The 22,310-nt window shown below is 46.3% G+C and overlaps 1 protein-coding gene across 1 annotated transcript in view; it reads left to right on the plus strand.

Moving 5' to 3' along the window:
• Nucleotides 1-1,056: 1,056 nt before the first annotated feature.
• Nucleotides 1,057-22,310, plus strand: part of APOB (apolipoprotein B) — a 39,117-nt gene continuing 17,863 nt past the window's right edge. Inside the window, exons 1-19 of the mRNA XM_042933585.1 lie at nucleotides 1,057-1,117; nucleotides 1,390-1,428; nucleotides 2,595-2,710; nucleotides 3,920-4,065; nucleotides 6,092-6,245; nucleotides 7,083-7,238; nucleotides 8,754-8,878; nucleotides 9,790-9,875; nucleotides 11,046-11,265; nucleotides 12,059-12,286; nucleotides 12,502-12,619; nucleotides 12,727-12,873; nucleotides 13,562-13,773; nucleotides 14,041-14,278; nucleotides 14,853-15,029; nucleotides 16,410-16,601; nucleotides 17,523-17,690; nucleotides 18,379-18,590; nucleotides 21,364-21,546. Coding sequence (XP_042789519.1) covers nucleotides 1,057-1,117; nucleotides 1,390-1,428; nucleotides 2,595-2,710; nucleotides 3,920-4,065; nucleotides 6,092-6,245; nucleotides 7,083-7,238; nucleotides 8,754-8,878; nucleotides 9,790-9,875; nucleotides 11,046-11,265; nucleotides 12,059-12,286; nucleotides 12,502-12,619; nucleotides 12,727-12,873; nucleotides 13,562-13,773; nucleotides 14,041-14,278; nucleotides 14,853-15,029; nucleotides 16,410-16,601; nucleotides 17,523-17,690; nucleotides 18,379-18,590; nucleotides 21,364-21,546 — 2,978 coding nt within the window. The remainder of the gene's footprint in view (nucleotides 1,118-1,389; nucleotides 1,429-2,594; nucleotides 2,711-3,919; nucleotides 4,066-6,091; nucleotides 6,246-7,082; nucleotides 7,239-8,753; nucleotides 8,879-9,789; nucleotides 9,876-11,045; nucleotides 11,266-12,058; nucleotides 12,287-12,501; nucleotides 12,620-12,726; nucleotides 12,874-13,561; nucleotides 13,774-14,040; nucleotides 14,279-14,852; nucleotides 15,030-16,409; nucleotides 16,602-17,522; nucleotides 17,691-18,378; nucleotides 18,591-21,363; nucleotides 21,547-22,310) is intronic.

Genomic DNA, 22,310 nt, shown 5'->3' on the forward strand with positions numbered 1-22,310 from the left:
GTCACCCCAGGCAGACTGGAGGTGCCTCGTGGACAGGCCAGTCTCAGTCGTCGGTCCATCCCCCCACTGTGCCAGCCCATCCACCCCGCCTTAGGATGGCTTCTGGGTCAGTACAGCCAGTGGTGCTGAGTAGCCATGCGGTGCGGCATTCCCCACAGCTGGGAGAGGAAGCGCACCTTGGCCAACCTCTCCTGTGGGAAGAAGGGAAGGATGTGTGGAGAAGGCTCGGGTGTGTAGGGGCAACACGCCCTGTCCATCCACCCCCCCCCCCCCCTCACTGGAGAGGAAACTCAGGAGCTGGTGCATGTAGGAAAAAGCCTCCTCTCCTCAATTTTCCAAGAAGATGGTGGGGGTGGGGCAGGAGAATGAGACCAGGTTCCTCAGAACACCCAGTCAGTCGCTCACCAGGCCTCCTTCCCCTCTCCCTCTGCTCGGTCTCAGTGGGCTGAATCCCAGGCAGGTGACGCACAGCCACAGTACTGATGAACATTAGGGGCACCCTGCCAGGACAAAGTCCACCAAAATGAAAAAGAAAGGAAAACGTCCCAACCAAGAGTCTGTTACGGACTGGCTCTGGAAATAGCTACAAAATCAGAGCAGGGGGCAGGGAGCAGGGGGTGGGCTCTGTCCACGTGCCCGGTCATCTCCTGAAGTCCCCGCTGGGCCGGGGCAGGCCTCTCAGGCGCCAAGCACCCCTGCCCCAGGGCCCCACTCTAAGCAGGCCGGAGTAGAGGCCTGCCGTGGCCCTGGCTGGGTCTGGGCTCAGGCCCCCGGCCGGCCCCTCCTGGAGCTCAGAGGCCAGGCGAGCCCGGTGAGCAAAAGCAAACAGGCCCGGCTGCCCTTTGGACCTTTTGCAATTCGCCCAGCGCGCTCTCTCGAAGCCAGGGCGCTGCGGCCTGGGCGGGCGGCCCGGTATAAATGGGCCGCGGGCGCTGGCCGCGCATTCCTAGCTCGGGTGCGGGGCGGCTGCCTGCGGGTGCCCGTCCCTGAGGAGCCAGCCAGCCCGCCCGCCGGCCTCCCGCGAGGCGCAGCGAGGGAGCCGCCCACCCCGTCGGCATGGGCCCGCCGAGGCCCACGCTGCTGCTGCTGCTGCTGGCGGCCGCCGGCGCCTGGGCGCGTGAGTGGGGCGGGCCGGCGTGCGGGCGCGCGGGGCTGCGTCCTCGGGGAGGGGGCCGGGGGCGCCGGGGACCCGGAAAAGGGCCGGCGGGGCCTCATCCTCGCGCAGCACGGTGGGGGGGCGGGGAGAGCACGGGCTGGGGAGCGGGTTCTCCAGGAGCCGCTTCTCCTCTAAAAGCTGGAAGACCCCTGCGGTGCCCCTCCCGGTGAGACGCTGGGGCCCATCATCGGAAGACGGGAGAGACCACCAATGTCTTTCTCCTTTTCTTACAGAAGACGAGGTGCTGGAAAACGTCAGCCCCAGCTGCCCAAGTAAGGCGCTTCCCCACTGGGCAGGGAAGGGCGCCCCCACTCCCCAGCCCACCCTGCTGCACGCCAGCTCACTAAAATGCTGGGATGCTGGGATGGGTGTGCACTGCTCTGAGCCCCAGGAAGCCAGTTCCTGGGGCCTCTCTCCACCTCCAAAGGAGCTCAATTCTCTTCTCCTTGCTGTTCTATTCTGTCCCAAAAGCATGGCCTAGGGCAGGGTGGGGAAGGAACTGTCACGCTGTGGGCCCGTGGACACTTTAAAGAGACATCACCATCTGTTTATCGGTGGCTAATCATTAATTCGAAACATATGAGGGTGAGGAAATGCTGACTTTAACCTTTGTGCAGAAGCCAGCCCCCCAGTCCTTCATATTTACCTGACCTCTCGGGGTCAAAGGAGCTGGCCTTGCGGTGGTACTCAGTGTTTTCCTGAGAGCGGGAGGCTGGCCTCCGATGGGGCAGCACTGCCATCTTGTGTCCATCTCGCGTCACTGCATCTGCGCTCTTGCCCCAAATGTCCTTTTTCTCAAATTGTTAGGCAAATTCCTCTCCAGCACAATGGAAACCTCCAGATACTCCTCCCTGAGGTTTTCTTAAGACAGATACTCCTAAAACTTAATGAACTCTGCCTCATGGATTTGTGAGAACCAAAAAAGAGCCACAGAATTGTGGTATTTTCAAGCTGGAAAGGTATTAGAGGTATTTGCTTGTTTCTCTTGTAGACTTTCTGAGCCCCATTGTTTAACGCTCCCCTCCTTGCACCTCAGAGGATACATCCAAAATACCATCAAATGTAAACATTATCCTCAATGAAACACAGTGGGGAAGTTAAATCTGTAAAGGGAAAGTATAATGCAGTCAATTAAAAATAATTTGAGTCTAGGCGTACCTGGGTGGCTCAGTTGGTTGAGTGTATGACTCTTGATTCAGCTCAGGCCATAATCTCATGGTTCCTGAGTTCCTGCTTGGGATTCTCTCTCTCTCTGCCCCTGCCCCCCCCCCTTCTGTCTCTCTCTCGCGCTCTCTAAATAAATAAATAAACTTGAAAATAATAATTTTAGTTTAATTACCATTTTTTATGATCTGGGCCACTGCCCCTCTCTTCCCAGAGTTGACTATCCTTGGGGGAGTTATCTGCTACGTAGTTGACCTATTTCTCCCCATTTTAGAAGGAGCAACTCGATTCAAGCACCTCCGGAAGTATGTGTACAACTATGAGGCTGAGAGTTCCAGTGGTGTTCCTGGGGCCGCTGATGCAAGAAGTACCACCAGGATCAACTGTAAGGTATGGAGGGAGAGGAGGAGCACCCGGAGGCACGGAGTCCACGGCTGAGCAAACCCAGCTTATGCTAGGACTGCTGTGACCTCAAAGTACAGGGACTGGCCCTCAGTTTGCAAGTCAGCCACTTTGCTGAGTTGTCTGCCACAGAAAATTTTGCCAACCAGATTTATTTTTCCATTCGTTTGCAAGATGCCATTGGAATAGATATCTAGAATATCAGCATTGCAGGACGGTAGATTTAACATGATGAGAGAAGCCCAGTGGGTGAGCCAAGGGAGGTGGGCATCTCAGGAAAGCATTCTGGAGTGCAGTTTTGATACTCTAAGCCAAACAGTGTCTTTGCTAAAAGGAAAAAGAAAAAAAAAAAATTAAACATGCAGTTTGTTCTTGAATAAAATTTTACCTGTGGTTCAGATGACTGTATTCATGCCCATGTTGATATGGAACGGATCTAAGGGCCACTATTGGGATTTGTGTTGGGGAAGAAAAGTCAGGCTGAGACATTGACCTCTTCTTTCTAGGGCCCCGTAGTCTGTGCTGTCGACTAAGGTAGCCATTAGTCACATGTGGCTATTTAAATTGAGTAAAACTTAAAATTCAGTTTCTTAGTCACCCTAGCCACATTTCAAGTGCCCATGGCTAGCAGCTTTTATGTCAGACAGCACAAATAATAGAACATTTCCATCATTGCAGAAAATTCTTTAACAGTGCTAGATGACAACTAGGGATCTCCATACACGCCAGCTCTACGAGAAGCTCTGAAGAGGCCCTAATAGATAGATACAAACAATGGGGTCTGGGGCGGGGGGGGGGGGGGGGGGGGTTGGTGACATTAAGGAAACATTTGGTGTTGAAACCAATGATAGCCTGCTTCCTGCTTCCTGTTGGTCTTCCTCTTGCTCCCAGGCTTCATTCCCTCTAACCAGTCATGCCTCTTTAGAACCAATACAAAAATAAGTCCTCCTTTACATGCACAGGGGCAGACTTAAAAAACTTGGTACCTCAGAATGCAAAAAAGACCCAAAATTGGACTAAGTCTGTTGATTCATGGGGGACCCAGAAGGCATGTTAAAGACCCATGTGGCGTGGGGAGCAGGTATCACAGTCCCCAGTGGATTACCTGTAGTGTCCTGATTAAAGAGTAAGGCCTGGGCTGTGGAGGGGCTCACATTCTTGGTGGAGAGTCTTCAGGTGCTGCTATCCTCTTCCCAGGTTGAACTGGAGGTGCCCCAACTGTGTAGCTTCATCCTCAAGACGAGCCAGTGTGCGCTGAAGGAGGGGTATGGCTTCAACGCTAGGGGGAAGCCGTTGCTGCACAAGACCAGCAACTCTGAGGAGTTTGCTGCTGCCATGTCCAAGTAAGGCACGGGCTTGTGTAAACTTCTGACTCTGGGAGTCACTGCATGTATTGTGCATATACGTGTGTGTGTTGCATGTGTGTGTGTGTCCAGTGAGGGATGAATCTATGTGTTTATAGGAGGCATGTGTGTGAGAATAAGTATTTTATGTATTCACCATGGATCAGGGAATTGCTAAGTTGTCACAAAAATCAGAAAGAGGAAGCATTATTTACCCTCCCCTAGTGAAGTTCCCCTAATTATCATTTAACTGTGTTTCTCAAATAATTTCATGCTTTAAAACTCCTTGAGACAATAAGGCTGAGATGGTTGATTTAAGTAAGCGAATTTTTGTTTAAAGAATTAAATGAGACAGGAACCTAGTGCTCTTCGTTGGGGAAGAGGGGGTCCAGCAGGATTTGTTGGTGTGGCTACTCATGGTGGTGCGGGGTCTGTTCAGCATGGAGACCAAGCCCAGCCTCTAGTCTAGAGCGTTTTGCTGGTGCACGCTGACCAGGCCATTCCTGGTGTTTACAGCTGGTGTGTCTTCTGACTGATCAATGTCTATGTGACACCTGTTGTTAAATATTTTGAACATCACCCCTGCCTCCAGTCTGAATCACAGCTGATGGTGTCCTAAGTGTGTGCAAATAAATACAAGCAGTGATAGAGGTTCGTTGATCTGGTAGCACCAGGAGCTCTCTGCCCATCTTCAATTTGTTACACATTAGACATGAAAGCCAGTCCTTCCTCTGCAGAGTAAGCCTTGAGGCTTCTGACTCCCACCAATAGTTTTTTTAAGAACTAAATGTGTATGAGGGAGAGGGATGCAGTGACAGGAGGGACTAGGAGTTACTTTTTGGTCCTTATCTCTCTCCGAACAAAAGGGACTCCTGCTCTTGATCACCACAAGGCTTTCCAAGCCCACATGGCTGTGTCTGAAACTGTCAGTGAGGATGTCGAGCTGTAGGAGATGTGCCTGGCCCCCTTCTCTTCCTGCTGACTTAACTAGAAAAGGTGCAGCCCTGAATCCCCAAAAGGGAGTCCCCAGAGGGAAGTCCCTAAGATCATAGTTGACATGGGCTTCAGACACGATCTGAGACCACATACGAGTGACTACCCAACAAACATATGAGTAGAAGCTCAAATTCGCTAGTAGTCAGGAAGTGTAATTAAGGTAACAACAAGGTATTTATCACCTTATGCCCATAAGACTACAGAAATTTAAAACAGCTACAGCACTTGTTGCTGGCAGGCCTCCGAGGAAAAGTGTACATATGTACATTGGTGGTAGAAATGAGAGCCGATAGTCAATAGCTATTATAATTAAAAATACTTATTGCCTTTGACACAGCAATTTCAAAACTCTGGGATTCTAGCCCGTGAAAAGAAAAGCAGTAGTATATGCATAAGGATGTTTATTTCAGTGTTGTTCGTGTGGGGGAAAAAAGATCCAGAAATAAAGTGAATGCCACTAAGTAGGAGAATGTCTGAATAAATTATATATAACCATAAAATGGGAATGCTCTATAGCTTTTTTAAAAAAAAATCTGTTAGAGCTTTACCAAACGAGTCAAAGGATTTCCATGGAGTATAATTAAGTGAGAAAAGCAAGAAAGAGAAAAATGTGGAAAACACAATGTCGTTTGTATAAAACAAGCAATGAAAAAAATCTTTATGTGCAAATGCTTCCACCCCCACACCTCTGTATGGGATTGCCTGCGTGTGGAGATAGAAATGAAATACCCAGTGGGTTGTTCCTTGAAGAGCACGTCAGCAGAGACTGATGTGGGTGGCAAACAGATACGGGATGCGTGAGTCAAGCGAAAACAGGTAAAGAAGTAAAAGAATGCCAAAAATATACACATATTTCTATACTTTTTTGAAAAATGTGTGTATATGTGTAGGTACATTTGTAAAGAAAAGATGCAAAATGAAAAAAAAACGGTAAAAAAAAAAAAAGGAGGCTGCAAAGTGATCCAGCTCACGTCCAACAGGCTCACAGTGGAGAAAAGACACTTCCGTGACCACACTCTCTCTGGAACAGGTACGAACTCAGGCTGGCCATTCCTGAAGGAAAGCAAGTTTTACTTTACCCAGAGAAGGAGGAGCCTAAACACATCCTGAACATCAAAAGGGGCATCATTTCTGCCCTCCTGGTTCCTCCAGAGACAGAAGAGGATGAGCAAGTGTTGTTTCTGGTGAGAGCTCAGAGAGTGGGTAATAGTGGCCCTTTGAACTCCTCTTCACATATTTGAGCCAGGTCCCACTGTGTATGTAGAGTGGGTTATTCATGTGGCTCCATGGCTTGCTACACAGTACCCAAGGCTCCCCCTCTCTCCTGGGCTCACTGGTGGATCCTCGTGAACAGGCTGAGCAAGTTGGCTTCATTTGAAAGCAGTATTTGAGGAGTCCTGGCCACCCTACTCTTTTGTTTGATTTTTTTCTATCCCCACCAGGTGTCACAAAGTAAAGCCTGTGTGTGTTTTCAACACAGAAAATAATTGAATCTGTTGCCAGCCTCTCTTAAGAATTTCAAGTTTCAATCTGAGAGACAATTCAATTTACTTGAGCCCCGGGAACATTTCTGAGCCCTTACTGAGTTCTAAGTTCTATGCTATACCACAATTGGAGAATACAGAGATGTATCCTGCAGAAGCCTTTCCTCAGGGAGTTCTCGTGGTCTGGGGAGAAAACCAAGATACATTAAATACAAGGCAGATTGGAATACATGCCGTAAATGAGCAATAGAGAAAATGATCTGAGAGCCCAGAATAAAAAGTCAGAGTTAGCTGGGTCCTGGGAGGCCAAGCTGGAGTGCATCAGAACCAGAACCACTCTTAACTGGCTTTCTTACTCTGCCTCTGGCCAGCCAGGCAGCAGCAATGCCCACACTCTGCCTAAGAGGAAGAAAGTCCCCTCCCTGTCCATATGGCTCCTGCCTTTTCTCCAAGGCTCCTTTCCCACCCCTTCTGAAGCACCTAAGGCTGCTTTCGCACATCCATCGGATAAACCTGTTGTCTCTTCTGCTCGCATAGGATACTGTGTATGGAAACTGTTCCAGTGACTTAACTGTTAAAACAAAGAAGGCAAATGTGGCAACAGGAATCTCCATCGAAAGAAACCTGGAGAAGTGTGATCGCTTCAAGCCCATTAGCACAGGAGTTAGCCCACTTGCTCTCATCAAAGGCATGGTAAGTTTCACACCCACATCGCTCCTTGCACTGAGCACAGTCCTCTTGGTTATTAAAATTCTGGAATGTTAGAGCAGGTACGAATCTCAGAGAAGATCCAACCCAGCCTCATCTTCATATAGATTTCAGCAGGAAACTGAGGACCAAACCAGGAAAGGACTGATAGAGGCCACATGGCCTGTTATTAATTAAGTCAAGACAAGAATCAGGTTCCTGACTCTCAGCCCAGAGCTCTGTCTTTCTTGCCGTTATTCTGTCACTGGCACCAAACCTTCTGCCATCGATGGAGAATAATGACTGTCCATCCATGAGAAGGTTCTAGGGCTTAATGTAGGGCAGCAAAGCCACTTGCCACTCTTTCCTATAAGAGAACTGGATGTCCCCCCACCTCTAGGCATCTGACCTCTGAGGAAGCCCCAAGACCTGTGTTCTGCTCTCCTCTCCCTCACTCCCATGGAGTGACATTACCAAGACCATTCTAGTGTCATTTCCTTTCATCCCATATACAACCCTGATCAATACCTGGCCCCTCTGCTTCTTGTCTAGGCCACCCCCTTAGTATTAACCTTCTCTGCTGTCACCTTAACAGGGCTCATGCAGCACCACATTACCAGAGCTTGCCCAATGCCTTGTAATATCTTGTGGGACGTGAATCACAGCTTATCTCAGTAAATTGGAAGGTCTTGAGCAATCACTGCCATGCTTGGCAATGTTCCTGGTCATTGTCCTTGGGGCCAAAAATAGGGCATCTGATGACAAGAGCCACAATCAAAAGAGGCCAAGGCACTGGCTTATCTTGAGCACCTGCTGTATGCTCAGACTTACTCTAGGCAGCACTGAGGGTCAGAGACAGTGGCAGATGAACCATGGATTTTTCCCCTCAGGGTACTTACAGTCTAATACAGGAACAAGTTTCCTACACATGCTAATAAAGGACAATAAATGGCATACTTGATAAAGCTATACACTGAACAGTACAGACAAGCAATCCTAACTCCAACCAGGAAGGAGAAAGCAACTATTCAAACAGCTCACTGGGCAGAGCTGTTGGTAGATCCACTTAGAAGAAATGGTGGGCAAGCATCAATCAGTCTAGACCCAAAGATTCGTGGAGGATGTGGAGCATGAACCTGAAAGATACAAAGGATGTAAAAGTGCAAGAGAGCCTTAAGGACAGGCTTCTAGGCAAAGAAAACTTAAGAAGCAGTAGTTTGTCGAGTGTCAATGTGCAGTGGGTGAGTATGCATGCAATACCAGGTTATATACACTTTGTACAGGATGAGAGGTCCATTGGGGTGGAATAAGAAGAGTACAGCTTGACTCAGCTTGGCGTATGCCAAGTTGCTGCATCCTTTTGTCTCAATGTCAAGTACCAAGTTCCCTTCTATAACTGAGTTTATCTAGTGGTGCAGAACTCCCATCTCCCATCTTCCTCGAAGGTAAATGTCCCTTGCAGAAGAATCAGGTTCAAGCCTCAGGAACTAATCAAAATGCTTTTCCCGATCCCATTCACAGATCGGCCCCTTGTCAACTCTGATTAGTAGCAACCAGTCCTGCCAGTACACTCTGGACCCCAAGAAGAAGCATGTGTCAGAAGCCATCTGTAAGGAGCAACATGTGTTCCTGCCTTTTTCCTACAAGTAGGTTACCTTCTGCACCCTGATTCATCACTTATGGAGTCGGTGTAAGATGAGTGCTTGTCGGGTGCCCTGTTGTAGGTGAGGCTGTGCCTGGAGGAGGCTATGAGGAGCTACAGAGCACAGCCCATCCCTGTCGCCATTTTCAAGCAAACAGAAAATTCAGCAGGAAAATCTTAGGCATGCAAAATAATTTGATATCAACAAAATGTATCTGAGACCCAGACTTTAAGAGTTAGAACAGTTTAGGGGCGCCTGGGTGGCGCAGTCAGTTAAGCGTCCGACTTCAGCCAGGTCACGATCTCGCGGTCTGTGAGTTCGAGCCCCGCGTCAGGCTCTGGGCTGATGGCTCGGAGCCCGGAGCCTGGAGCCTGTTTCCGATTCTGTGTCTCCCTCTCTCTCTCTGCCCCTCCCCCGTTCATGCTCTGTCTCTCTCTGTCCCAAAAATAAATAAAAAACGTTGAAAAAAAAAATTAAAAAAAAAAAAAAAAAAAGAGTTAGAACAGTTTTATGGAGGATTTGAGATGGGGACCAGAGACTTGGATATACCAATCCATTTTGAAACCTGATCCATCAACTTGTATTTACTGAGTAATTGCTTCATTCTTGGCATTGTGCTGAGGGTAATACACAGGAATTTCAAGGCACAAATTAGTCCCTATACTCTGGGCACTCCAGACTGGTGAGAGGTGTAAGGTACAGATGTCCTTCTGAAAGAAAGACAGCTAGCATGTCCAGGTGGAGGTAGGTGGTGTTCATTGGCGGGCGAGGGGATCAAAGAGGCTGAATTTAATGGTTTGAAAAATAGGCAGGATTTGGGTAGAAATGAGACGAGGGAAACACTCAACATGAAAAGAATAGTGCGCTCTGAGGAGCTGACCATCCATGACATGATGTACTTCCTTTGTTACCAGGAATAAGTATGGGATGATGGCACAGGTTACACAGACATTGAAACTTGAAGAAACACCTAAGATCAACAGCCGCTTCTTTGATGAAGGTAAGATTTTAGGTGCACACAGTTGCCAGGGCTGGGAAGTCTGCCCAAGAAACACCATGTATCATGGCTTAGCTTCTTGCTGGGTCCTGGGAAATGTCTGCTGACTAATGAGTCCAGCGGGCTTTGGTGTTCTGGCTCTGGGCCACTCTAGTGAGCAAGCATGTTCCTTTCAGAATGTCAAGTGGTGATGGGACAAAAGAAAAGGAGAAGTGTCCCAAAGCTACCCAGATTTTCAGAAATAGGAAATTGGCCTCCTAAGTCTACCTTTGGTAGATCTGACAACCTTATACACCCAGTAATTAGGCCTGGAACCTGGATGAGGTAGGGAAGTGGGAGAGGGCGTTTGGGGTCAGGAATCCATCTTTAGAGTAGGAAGGAACCTTAGCGATCTCTAGTCCAACTCTAGCCCTGCATTTGTCTTGTATTTAAATCTGTCTAATGCATTCCCTCATTGTTCTCAATGAGGGAATGCATAACCTATGGTAGTAGCTATGTGGACTTTCATACCCACTGTACAGAGGGGAAAATGGCACATGGAGAGGTCTGTGATGTACTCAAGGTCTCTGAATATTAGAAGTGATGCAGAATGAGCCCCCATGTCTAGTCTAAGTCAGGACTCTTTCCATGGTACCACATTTCCCTTGTTATTCCCCCACATTTCCCACGTTAACACATATGCTGGCATGGGTCAGAGCAGGGTGATGGAGGAGACACAGAGGATCATCCCCCCATAAGCTGATCCCTCTGGAAAAGATGGCAGGTGAGCACCAGTGGGTCTAGCCTCAGCCATAGCACCTCCTCTGCTTCCTTCCAGTAAAGAGGTAATCTGATATCAAATTCAGACAAGCTGGGATTCAATTACGGCTCTGCCTCTTACACTCAGAGAGGTCTTAGGCAAGGTGAGTTGCTCATCTATGGATCTTAGTTTCCTTATCTTTAAATTGACGAATAATAGCAACCCATATGGATAGTATGATGAGCAAATGCATTAAAGTAAAAGACATTGAAGTCAGATACCTAGCACAGAGACAGATACATAATAGGCATCGAGTACAGTATAGTTTTCTTTTCTTCTTTGCTGATACCTCCCTACTTTCTAGTTTCTAGTAGACCAAGAGGTGGTTGAAATGTAGATAAGCAGGAATCCCTTTGACGCTTTCCTCCTCCCAGGTACCGAGGAGGTGGGTCTGGCCTTTGAGATCACCAAATCCACATCACCCCCAAAGCAGGCCGAGGCCATTGTGAAGACTCTGCAGGAACTGCAAACATTACACGTCTCTGACCAGAATGCCCAGAGAGCTAACCTCTTCAATAAACTGGTTACTGAGCTGAGAGGCCTCAACAATGAGGCAATCACATCCCTCTTGCCAAAGCTGATCCAGGTGTCCAGGTATTTCTTTAATGGTTGCAACCATATCTTTCGTATGACCTATGGTATCTGGCTGAACTTTCAAACGTTGGCCAAGCAGAAAACCTCAGGGGCCATTAAAATATCAATCCAGCTAATCAACTAGTCAATCAGTTAATGTTTGCTGGATAGAGAAATATCAGCTAACATGCTTAGAGTTCCATGGGCCACACACACACACACACACACACACACACACACACACACACTGCATTCAAGGCAGATATGCATTTGTGTGTTAATATAGGAGGGAAATACTTCACACATTTTGATGGATATCTACTAATCTAATCCCTCATTCTATGGTGAGCACCTTGGAAAGTTTGAGAGAAAAAGACATCTGTGCCCTCTGGAATCCTAGGCTAGTGGAGAGAGAATTCAGGCAAACAAAGTAATACCGTGATTTCTCTATACTTCAAGGCACTGGCTCTAAGTGCTGGGAATGTCAGAGGAGGGACTGAGGACCAAAATGAGGCCATGCCAGTGTCTGCCTGGCATGTTCTATGTTCTGAACGAAGGACGGGGATAACTGTGCTCTTTTGGTGATAAATCTGGGGTCCTTCTTCAGACTTTCCTCCGTGGTGCTTCCCCAGGGGATAGTGCTTATAGGGAAGGCTTCCTGGTTCCTGGGATACAAGTTGGATTTCGGAAGATGGTCAGATTTGGAGAGTGAATACAGGAGATCAGGGCACTCCTGACAGAGGAGCATCATGAGCCAAGGATAATGGAGCTGCCTAAAGGTGATCTACGTAATCCTCTGCTCTTTCTTTCTCAGCCCCGTCACCTTACAAGCTTTGATTCAGTGTGGACAGCCCCAGTGTTACACTCACATCCTCCAGTGGCTGAGAAGTGAGAAGGCCAACCCCCTTCTGACAGATGTTGTGACCTACCTGGTGGCCCTGATGCCAGAGCCCTCGGCCGAGAGGCTGCAGGAGATCTTCAGCACAGCAAAGGAGCAGCAGAGCCGGACCACTTTATATGCTCTGGGTCACGTGGTCAACAAGTGAGTTTCACACTGGCCCTCCTCGCAGGAGTTGAGGAAGACCCTACATCTCTGTACTAAGGTCATACCCTACCCTCCACTTCCAGACTCTTACGCGTACACTGTTTTTCCACTGGCCGTTTTGAGAGTAAAGCCCCGAAATAAGAAATCTGCACACACAAGTTTGTTAAGGTAAACCTAGCTATGCTTGCTGAGTCCTAACTCTTATTCCGTAGCTATCATGAGACAAACCCTGTGGTGACCCAGGCCCTGCTGGACATTGCTGATTACCTGTTGGAACAGATTCGCGATGATTGCACTGGGAACGAAGATCACACCTACTTAATTCTGAGGGTACTTTTGGTCTTTTGTATAATATACATCATTTCAGAAGCATTTTCCTGGATACCCCCTACTTCTCATTCTGCGCCCTGATTCCCCCTCATTTCTTTTCAATGCAGGTCATTGGAAATACTGGCAGAACCATGGAGACAGTATCCCCAAGACTCACGTCTTCAATCCTGAAATGTATCCAAAGTTCAGAGCCATCACTGCTGATTCAGAAGGCTGCCATCCAGGCCCTGCGGAAAATGGAACTTAAAGATGAGGTTAAGTCCACAGAGGATGTCTAAACGTAAAAAGTTTATTCAGATTAACAAGGACTTGGAATGAGATTCTAAATCTCATCATTCAGCTTACTTTATTTTACTGCTTTCTAATTGCCAATTTCAGTAAGCCTATTGACCTGACTGTGGACAAGAGAGAAATATTGGACCATGCTGCTACTCTAGCACTCAGAATATGAGACTTTAGCTCCATGCTTCCCCCCTACCAGATCAACCGCCACTCATCTTAGGAAAACATGCCTGATTTCCCCAGTCTTCCCAAACTAGGATTGTCGACCTGGCCCTACTTTGGGTGGAAATGACTCCAGAGTTTTGGAAAATGCCTTATTTATTCACCCCACAGTCTCACTGCCCCTTCCCACACTGAAATAATTTGTGTTAAAACAACTTTACTTTCACCTAGTAGCATCCCTTCATCAAGTCACAACTTGAGTATGTTAATATAGTTGAATGCAACATGCATTTGACACGAGTCTTCTGAGACCCTTCCTTGGAGCTGGTTGTTCTGAGGGATACTGGTGAGAAGATTCAGTACCAGCATTTGGAAAGTTATTAGAAAGAAATTCGACTTGCACGTAATAAACTGCTAGCAGACCCCACCAGTGTTTGCCAGGCATGTTCTGTGTTCTGACCAAAGGACAGTGGTAATAGTCTCCTTTTTTGGCTACAGGTCCGGGAAGTCCTTCTTCAGGTTTTCCTCAGTGATGCCTCTCCAGGGGATAAGCGACTGGCTGCCTATCTCATGCTGATGAGGGGCCCTTCCCAGTCAGATATTAATCAGATTGTCCAGTTTCTCCCATGGGAACAGAATGAACAAGTGAAGAACTTTGTGGCTTCCCACATCACCAACATCTTAAACTCAGAAGAACTGTATATCAAAGAGTAAGTAAGAATAATGTTCCCCCATCTGAAACAAAGTGCTAGAATTCTAAACCTCATTCCGAAAGGCCACTGCCTACCCTTATGGAGTGTTCTTTCTCCTGGGCAACATTCATGCAAAAGTGCACCAGACCTGAGCCAAGCTCTTGAGCAAATGAAACCCAAATCTTTTAGTAGCAATTGGCAATCCCTATTTCCTTGGGGTGGGACAGACAATGGATTAGTAATATGACATGTAAGCTAAAAATAACACTCCTTCTTTCCATCTAGCTTGAAAAGCTTAGTGGAAGATGCTTTGAAAGGATCTCAACTCCCAACCATCATGGACTTCACAAAATTTTCCCGGAACTACCACCTCTCCAAATCTGTTTCCCTTCCATCACTTGACCCAGTCTCAGCCAAAATTGAAGGAAATCTTATATTTGATCCAAATAATTACCTTCCTAAAGAAAGCATGCTGAAAACAACCCTCACTGTCTTTGGATTTGCTCCAGCAGACCTCTTTGAGGTATGTGTGATACTAAGAAGAGGCTTACGTCCTCTCTCCTGTTGTATACAACACCACAAATAGGAAGTTGAGGGAGCCGTGAGGCAGCCTGGGGAGGAATTATATTCAGGCAGTTCATTCATACCAACTGTTTGAGGGCTTCTTCTTTCCCACCTCCCTTGCCCCCCTGCCTTCCAGCTAGAGGTCACCTGAGGCATGATTCTGTAGTATTAACGGAAATGCAGATGTCTCAGAGAAGTCCTTAGAACCAAAATCCAAGAAAACGCATGGGCTGTGTAATCAGACTGATCTGACTCAAACCCCAAATTCATTCTCAATCCGAATCTTTTGTTTAATTATTTATCCTCTCTGAACTTCAGCTGCCTCTTCTGGAAAAGGGCAAATAATAAGTTCTGCCTTTCAAGATTCTAGTAAGAATTAAATACCACAACTCCTGTGGAGTGCTAAGTTCAGCTCCTACGCTGTAGTATTCATTAAATACTTGTTTAATTAAATGGACATAAAGAGAGGAATTAGAGGCTGACATACAACAAAGAAACCTGACGGCATTTTCTTGCCTGATTTTCTTTCTCAGATTGGTTTGGAAGGAAAAGGCTTTGAGCCAACATTGGAAGCTCTTTTTGGAAAGCAAGGATTTTTCCCAGACAGTGTCAACAAGGCTTTGTACTGGGTTGATGGCCAAGTTCCTGATCATGTCTCCAAGGTCTTGGTGGACCATTTTGGCTATACCAAAGATGATAAACGTGAGCAGGTATGTTTTTGTTAAGTACTCCCTCAAGGAAGGCTTTCGGTCTCAATGTGAAAACATTTTATCCAAGCCTAGAAGTCATCAAGGAACTGTCTAGCTGAAGTGACAGTTACGACTGTTATTAACCAGTCCTATGGGGATAAGGACTATGTCCTCTGTAATTATAAGCCTCCTGGATATTCAATGTGCCCAGCGGCCAGACTCACTAGAGGCACTCTCACATGATGATTAAGAGTGTAAACTCGGGGGCATGGGTTTGAATTCTCACCACACTGTCTTCAAACTGCATACCTAGAAAAGCTGTTTGATATTATGTCTGTTTCTACATCCCCAGAGTGTGCTAATAATCCATGCCTCCCAGGGTGATTTAAAAACTAAATGAAGTAAAGTATGTAAAATGCTAAGCAGAGTGCCTGACTGGTACTGATTGATCAATAAGCAGATACTATTACAATTTTTGAATTCATATTTTCATAATTAACTGCTTTTTTTGGCTCTTACTCATATCAGTGTACTAGCTAGTGGGAGCAAACCACTTTGAAGCCAGCATAAGACCCCACTTAAGGAGTAGAAAGCAGATTGAATAACCTGGAGTTTCTTATTCTTTAATTTTTTGCCTTACCCAAAGTGTGGTTCAGGCAATTGCATCACATCAGAACGTGTTAGAAATGCAGGTTCTGAGGCCCCACCAGGATCTACTGAATCTGAACCTGCATCTTAAGGACATTCCCTAGGTGACATGTATGCACATTTCAGTTTGAAAGACAGGGCAATAATTTACTCCTAGATGTTCACAGATGGCCCCACCTCCACCTTGTAATTTAACTACCTCCACCTGAGGCTGAGGCTCTTTGCTGTGTTCTGGGTCTATCAACACTCTCTTCTTTCTCAATGACTAAGCATCAATCTATAGAATTCTTCTTAACTCTAAGAAGAACTTGTCTAGGATGGTGTGTTTTTAAAGCATTTGGCCAATTTATACAGCAGCTGCATTTTCTCAAGAAACCCCTAGTATTCATCCCTTATCAGAGGAGAAAGGGGTAAGCTGGGAAGGGGTGAGGGATAGACAATCTTCTACTCCTGGTTAGTCCTATGAATCCTGACATCTTCCTGTGCCTGCATTATTCAAATTAAGAACAGTGTGGAAGCATTGCTATCCGTGGTAAGACCTCAGGGTCGTTGTTGTTGTTTTTCATCTCAATTTGGAGGAGCTATCTATTTTTCAGCAAAAGGTGGGAGTCTGATTTCAGTGGCTTCTCTAGATCCCCACCTTGAATACTTGTGTTTAGCCCATCATGGCGGCAGCAGATAGGCCTCACATCAGGACTCTAAATGTCTGACAATGCTGACATCTCATTAGACATTTTGTTGTTAAAATCCCAGGACATGGTCAATGGAATTATGCTCAATATTGAGAAGCTGATCAAAGATTTGAAATCCAGAGAATTCCCAGAAGCCAGAGCCTACCTCCGCATCCTGGGAGAGGAGCTTGGCTTTGTCAGGCTTCATGACCTCCAGTTCCTGGGAAAGCTGCTGCTGAATGGTGTTCGCACTCTGCAGGGGATCCCCCAGATGGTAAGTCGGCCAGGCCCCATGATAGGGCAATGAGATTAGCCAGTGCTCTTTTTAGATCTCCCAGACTCCTTACAATCCTGTCCCACAAACCAGAGAAAGTGCTGGTACTTCCTTCAATAAAGCAATTCAATTGCCTTGAATTTCAGAGAGGAAGATTCTTAGACTGCAAATAATTGGTAACATTTAGAAACTAGGCCATTTGTAACGTTAGGTATATCTTTTAGAGCATTCATTTGTTCATCTGGAAAAAAATATTAAGTGTTACCTCCCTATATCTATGTTACAGGTTCCTTTTAATATTGAAATTATAATGATGAAGGAATGTATTTGATAAACTGTAGTCCACTATCTAAATATGAGCTATAGTTTCCACTATTATTAATTTATTAATAAGGTAGAAAATATCCAAATATATTCCCTGGTATTTGATAAATAACAATGTTGGCTTTAAGAAAACAGACCACAAGTTATTTTCTAGAAATGTCATTTTAAAAAAAAACTAATACATACTATTATGTCTATCATGTCAATAGCTCATTGGTTTCAAGAAGAAATGGTTTTATCATAATATATTACACTTACATAAAACCTCATTTATGTTGAGACTCCAAATAACTGGAATTAAGCCATGCCATTCAAGGCTACTTAAAGCACATAAAGCTCTGAGGCACGGCAATATTCTCAAGGGTCTCCAAACCACTAGTTCAAAATGACATGGTATCTTTCCAGGGAAATTTCTTATATCCCAACCTGTCAAAACTGATAATCATTAATTTTATCAAATACTCAGATAATCAAAATATGCTAGTCTGTCCCTTCTGGATAACAAACAATTATTGTGTGATATGTGGGACGTCACATTTCACAAACCCCAGTTTGATGAGGCTTACTTGTAGTTACTGTACCCGGTTGGACCCACAGATTGGCGAGGCCATCAAGAAAGGTTTAAGGAGCGACTTGTTTCTTCACTACATCTTCATGGACAACGCCTTTGAACTCCCCACCGGACTTGGGTTACAATTGCAAATCTCCTCCTCTGGAGTCATCACTCCTGGAATCAGGGGTGGAATGAAGCTGGAAGTAGCCAATGTAAGATCCTGTTCATTGTTTTGATTCCTTAGATCATTCTTTTCCTCAGGGGTGGGTTTCTTGTACAATTTTAAAATGTGTGTCTAGTTGAAGATGAAGTACATCATCATTGTAATCGCATTTTTATGAACTTTAGGATTCCACTAGGAGGCACCACCTTGCTAGCTCCTGGCAGTAAGGAGACCGCTATTCTCTCAATAAATGAGGATTCCTGTCATCTTTTCATCCTGTTATGCTTAAAGTTAACTGGGGCACTTCCTAGTGCTGGGTATCAGTGTCTGGCTCTAGGGAACTGAGAACGTGGCTTTTCTTCCTCCAAAGAAATCACAGTAGGGGTGCCTGGATGGCTCCATTGGTTAAGCCTCTGACTCTTGATTTCAGCTCAGGTCATGATTTCACAGTTCATGGGGTCAAACCCCACATCAGGCATCGTACTGACAGAAGGGGACCTGCTTGATATTCTCTCTCTCCCTGTCTCTCTCTCTGCCCCTCTGGCATGTATGCATGGGCTCTCTAAGCAAACAATCAAACAAACATTAAAAAAAAAAAAAAAAAGAAATCACAATACTGTTTCCTAAGGTGTGAGCTATCCAGAGATGTTAGCACATGGGTGGGGAAGGGCACTTGATCTGACGCCAGGGGCCTGAGGTGTTTAATGAACCTGAACAGGTCGTTTTCTGACTTAAAGATGCAGGCAGAGCTGATGGCAAAGCCCTCTGTGTCCATGGAGTTTGTGACAAATATGGGCATCATCATCCCGGACTTTTCAAGGACGGGGATCCAAATGAACACCAACTTCTTCCACGAGACAGGCCTGGGTGTGCAAGTTGCCATGAAAGCCGGGCAGCTGAAGTTCACGGTTCCATCTCCTACGAGGCCAATCAGGCTGTTCAGTGGCAGGTAATTCTCTTTCCAGCTCTGATTAGCCAGTGTAAGAGAGAAGGTTGCGACTGGATCTGTAGGGCTTGGCTGCCCAACATAATTCAAGGCCCTGTGGCCATGGGGGTGTGGGGGGGAGAGAATGTAGTGAATTACCTACTTTTAACCTAGCCTAGACTCATTACATAATTACAGTTTCTTCAACTGTCCACATTTTACCAAACTGAGATTTAGGACTTGCTATTTAATCACTTCTTATTAGGTGATTTTTGTTATTGTTTATTTGTTTGTTTTGAGAAGAAGAAACACAAACTCTAGAAAAATCATCATTGGGAAATGAACATTTTTTCACAGGAAAAATACCAGAGGACATACTGATCTGTGGTAACTAGCTCAGCGGATAGAGCAGGAAAGTCTTAGTCTCATGACTATGGGAGGCAGCGTATTTGGAGAGCTCCATTTTCTTTTTTTTTTTTTTAATTTTTTTAACGTTTTTATTTATTTTTGAGACAGAGAGAGACAGAGCATGAATGGGGGAGGGACAGAGAGAGAGGGAGACACAGAATCGGAAGCAGGCTCCAGGCTCTGAGCCATCAGCCCAGAGCCTGACGCGGGGCTCGAACTCACAGACTGTGAGATCGTGACCTGAGCCGAAGTCGGACGCTTAACCGACTGAGCCACCCAGGCGCCCCTGGAGAGCTCCATTTTCGATGATATCCTCAAACATCGATTTGCCTTAGTTTGTATATCTTGGACACATTAATTTGTCGATTCAAAAATAGTAAAAATGGTATTTAAGTGCCAACTCTATACAAAGCATGTTAAATGAGATACACAAGGTCCCTGACCTTCTAGCACTTAAAGTTCACAGATAGGACATGCAGGGAAGCAAACCCTAAGAACAAACGGAGGCCTGAGAGGAAGCACAGAAGGACATGAAGTTCTGTATGAGGTAGCCTGGGCCACTCAGGGAAAGCTCTCTGAAGAAATCGACATGAAGACCATGTCAGAGATATGCAGAAAAAAGAGAAAGGAATAAGTGTTACCAGGCCAAGAGAAGAGAACAGCCCGAAGGAAAAAGAATGTGGCTCAGGAGCTGCAAGAAACTCAAAACTCAGTGTGGTGAAGTGCACAGGGGACAGGGAGGGAGGTGACAGAGGCTGGCAAGGATCAGCCTTCTCAGCCATCTGAAGGGTGCTGGACTCTTCTGAAGGCAAAGGAGTTTAAAATGGGAGCATAAATCAAGCAAGTTTGGTGTTTTAGGAGACCTCCTCTGACTCCAGAGTGGGACAGGGATGGAAACGAAGCATGACTGGAGCCAGAGAGACTGGCTGGATTCTGTCACACCCACGTGTGGGTGAGAACAGGTCGCAGACTGCACAAGAGTGCCAGGGAGGGTGTGGAGAGGAGTGAGCCTACTCCAGAAAGTCTCAGGAGGTGGAAACAAGAGCACTTGGTGATTGACCAGATGTGGGGTTGAAGAAAAAGAAAGAGGAAAAGGCAGTGGGGGTGTCTTTCGCTGAAATAGGGAAAGCAGCTGGTTTGGAGGAAGCTGACAAATTCAGTTTGGGATATGCTGCATTTGAAGTCCTGTGAGACAACCAGTAAGAATCTCCAGTGGCAGTGGGACCAATGGGTCTGAGCTTGGTAAGCAGGCTAGAGCTACAGATACCGATTTAGCACCTGCAGATAGAGGTTGTTGAGGTCAAACAGTGATTGGTGTAGGGTAAGACGTGAGGGACTAGCACAGAAATGTGGGAAATGTTAACGTGTGAAGTGAGAGGGGAACAGCAAAGGGTGAGAAGGAGTGGCCAGAGACAGAAGCACCAAGGCCATAAAGGGTCATAGAAGCCCAGAAGTGGCCACCAGGGTGGATCGCCCCATTGGCAGCCAAAGCTGGCACTCAGGGCTCCGGCCCCCCAGAAAAGCTAGATTTTAGGGCACCCCTAAAAGGAGGACACAATACTGAGGAAAGAACATGATATGTCAAAGAAAGCATCCTTGGAGAAATCGGGACATTGTTGAACTTTGTCGCACTTCCTAATGTGTTCAAATACATACTTGAGAGAAGGGTGGCTAAAGTCTTAATCTGGCCAGAAGTGAGAAGCTCTACTAAGTACTTCTGGGAGATCAAGGAAAATAATGCCTAAAAGTGTCTATTGGAGTTGGAAGCAAGACGGTGATTGGAGATGCTGATGGAAGCAATCCCAGACGCACGGTAACAGTTCAGTGAGAAGCGTTTTGAAAGGATGGAGACCACAAAGGCAGACAGGTTTCTTGACTGGGAGGTAGACAAGAAGGGGCTAGCAGGGAAAGAAAGGGGTGTGAGTGAGTGTGTGTGCCCAGGCGTGCATTCACACAATGGGAGAGGTGACCTGGACAGGTTTCATGTGAGAAAGAAATGGAAAGAAGCCAGTATAGTAAGAGTTCCTTCTAGCCTTCTTTTCATGGGAAAAGACCTGAGTTTAGGTCCCAGTGATCATTATTTAACATCTCTGAGTCTCTGTTTCCTCTGTAAAAGAAGGCACCTCCTGATGTCTGCTGTTGTAGGGATCACAGCTAACAAAAGTAAACGACTTGTACAATGTCTGTAATGGAAAACTCACTGTGTTTGTTAGCCTTGCTGATGTTCATACTGTTAGTTGTTTCTGTAAATCAAATAATTTGGGGTGGGTATGGACAGAGAGGAGAGAGAAAGCAGGTTAAGGGGGCAAATATTAGCACTGAGAGAATCAGTGATGTTCACTTCAACTCATGACTTGAAGGTAACTAGGGTTTGTGCTTTCTTCACCAGTAACACGTTGCATTTGGTCTCTACCACCAAAACACAAGAGGTTCCACCTCTCACTGAGAACAGGCAGTCCTGGTCGACTTGCAAGCCTCTCTTTACTGGCCTGGACTACTGCACGTCGGGCTCTTACTCCAACGCCAGTTCCCCAGAAGCCACCTCCTACTGTCTGCTGACCGGGGGCACCAGGTCAGAGATGTTTGATGTCCCACCCAGCTTCTGCTCACCTCCTACGTTGTGGCCACCTGGCAGGAAAGGGGAAACCTGCTGTGTGTTCTAAGAGGCTGTGCCACCAGCTTTAGGGGTTTGCACCACCTTTTGATTAGTTACGATAGTGGTCCTCTGTCCCAACGCACCTGAAGTGTACTTGTATTCCTACTAAACTTTGAGTGTAGGATGGAGTTTCTCCATAGGTGAGGAAGGGTGGGGCAGGAAGGTAAGCAGTCACAACCCCTAAGGAAGTCTCAGCTCAAAAATTAACAAAGTGATTCCATCACACTCCTTCAAGGGAGCTGTAGCATTGCCAGTGAGAGATATTCCTTTAAAAGCCTCTCTTTGTAGATGGTGTCCCCTTTTTCTCCCTTATGCATTAGATAATGGGATCACAGCACAGATTCCAATTTGCTCCTAATTCAATGTCCATATTTCCGAGCCTTGAGACACGTTAGCACAACTTTTCCTGGAGCCCACTGGTGTGTTCAAAGCCCTGGCCGTGCTTAAGGGCTCCTTGCCTTCAACTCTCAGCACTTCTACTTGTCCTCAGCTTTGCTAACACAACCGGCCAGCTCCAGCTCTGTTTGTCCAAACACCCTGGGGTCTTCCCTAACCTTGGCTTTTGGAGGGACTGAAAGGGATCAGAAGGGTCATCATTAGTTAGGGACAAGAGCCAATGTTAAAATAAGGAAAAAATTTTTTTGTTGTTGAAATAGTGGCTAAATTGTTTGGGGGTCCTT

This window comes from Panthera leo, chromosome A3, assembly GCF_018350215.1.
Source record: "Panthera leo isolate Ple1 chromosome A3, P.leo_Ple1_pat1.1, whole genome shotgun sequence".
Taxonomy (NCBI): domain Eukaryota; kingdom Metazoa; phylum Chordata; class Mammalia; order Carnivora; family Felidae; genus Panthera; species Panthera leo.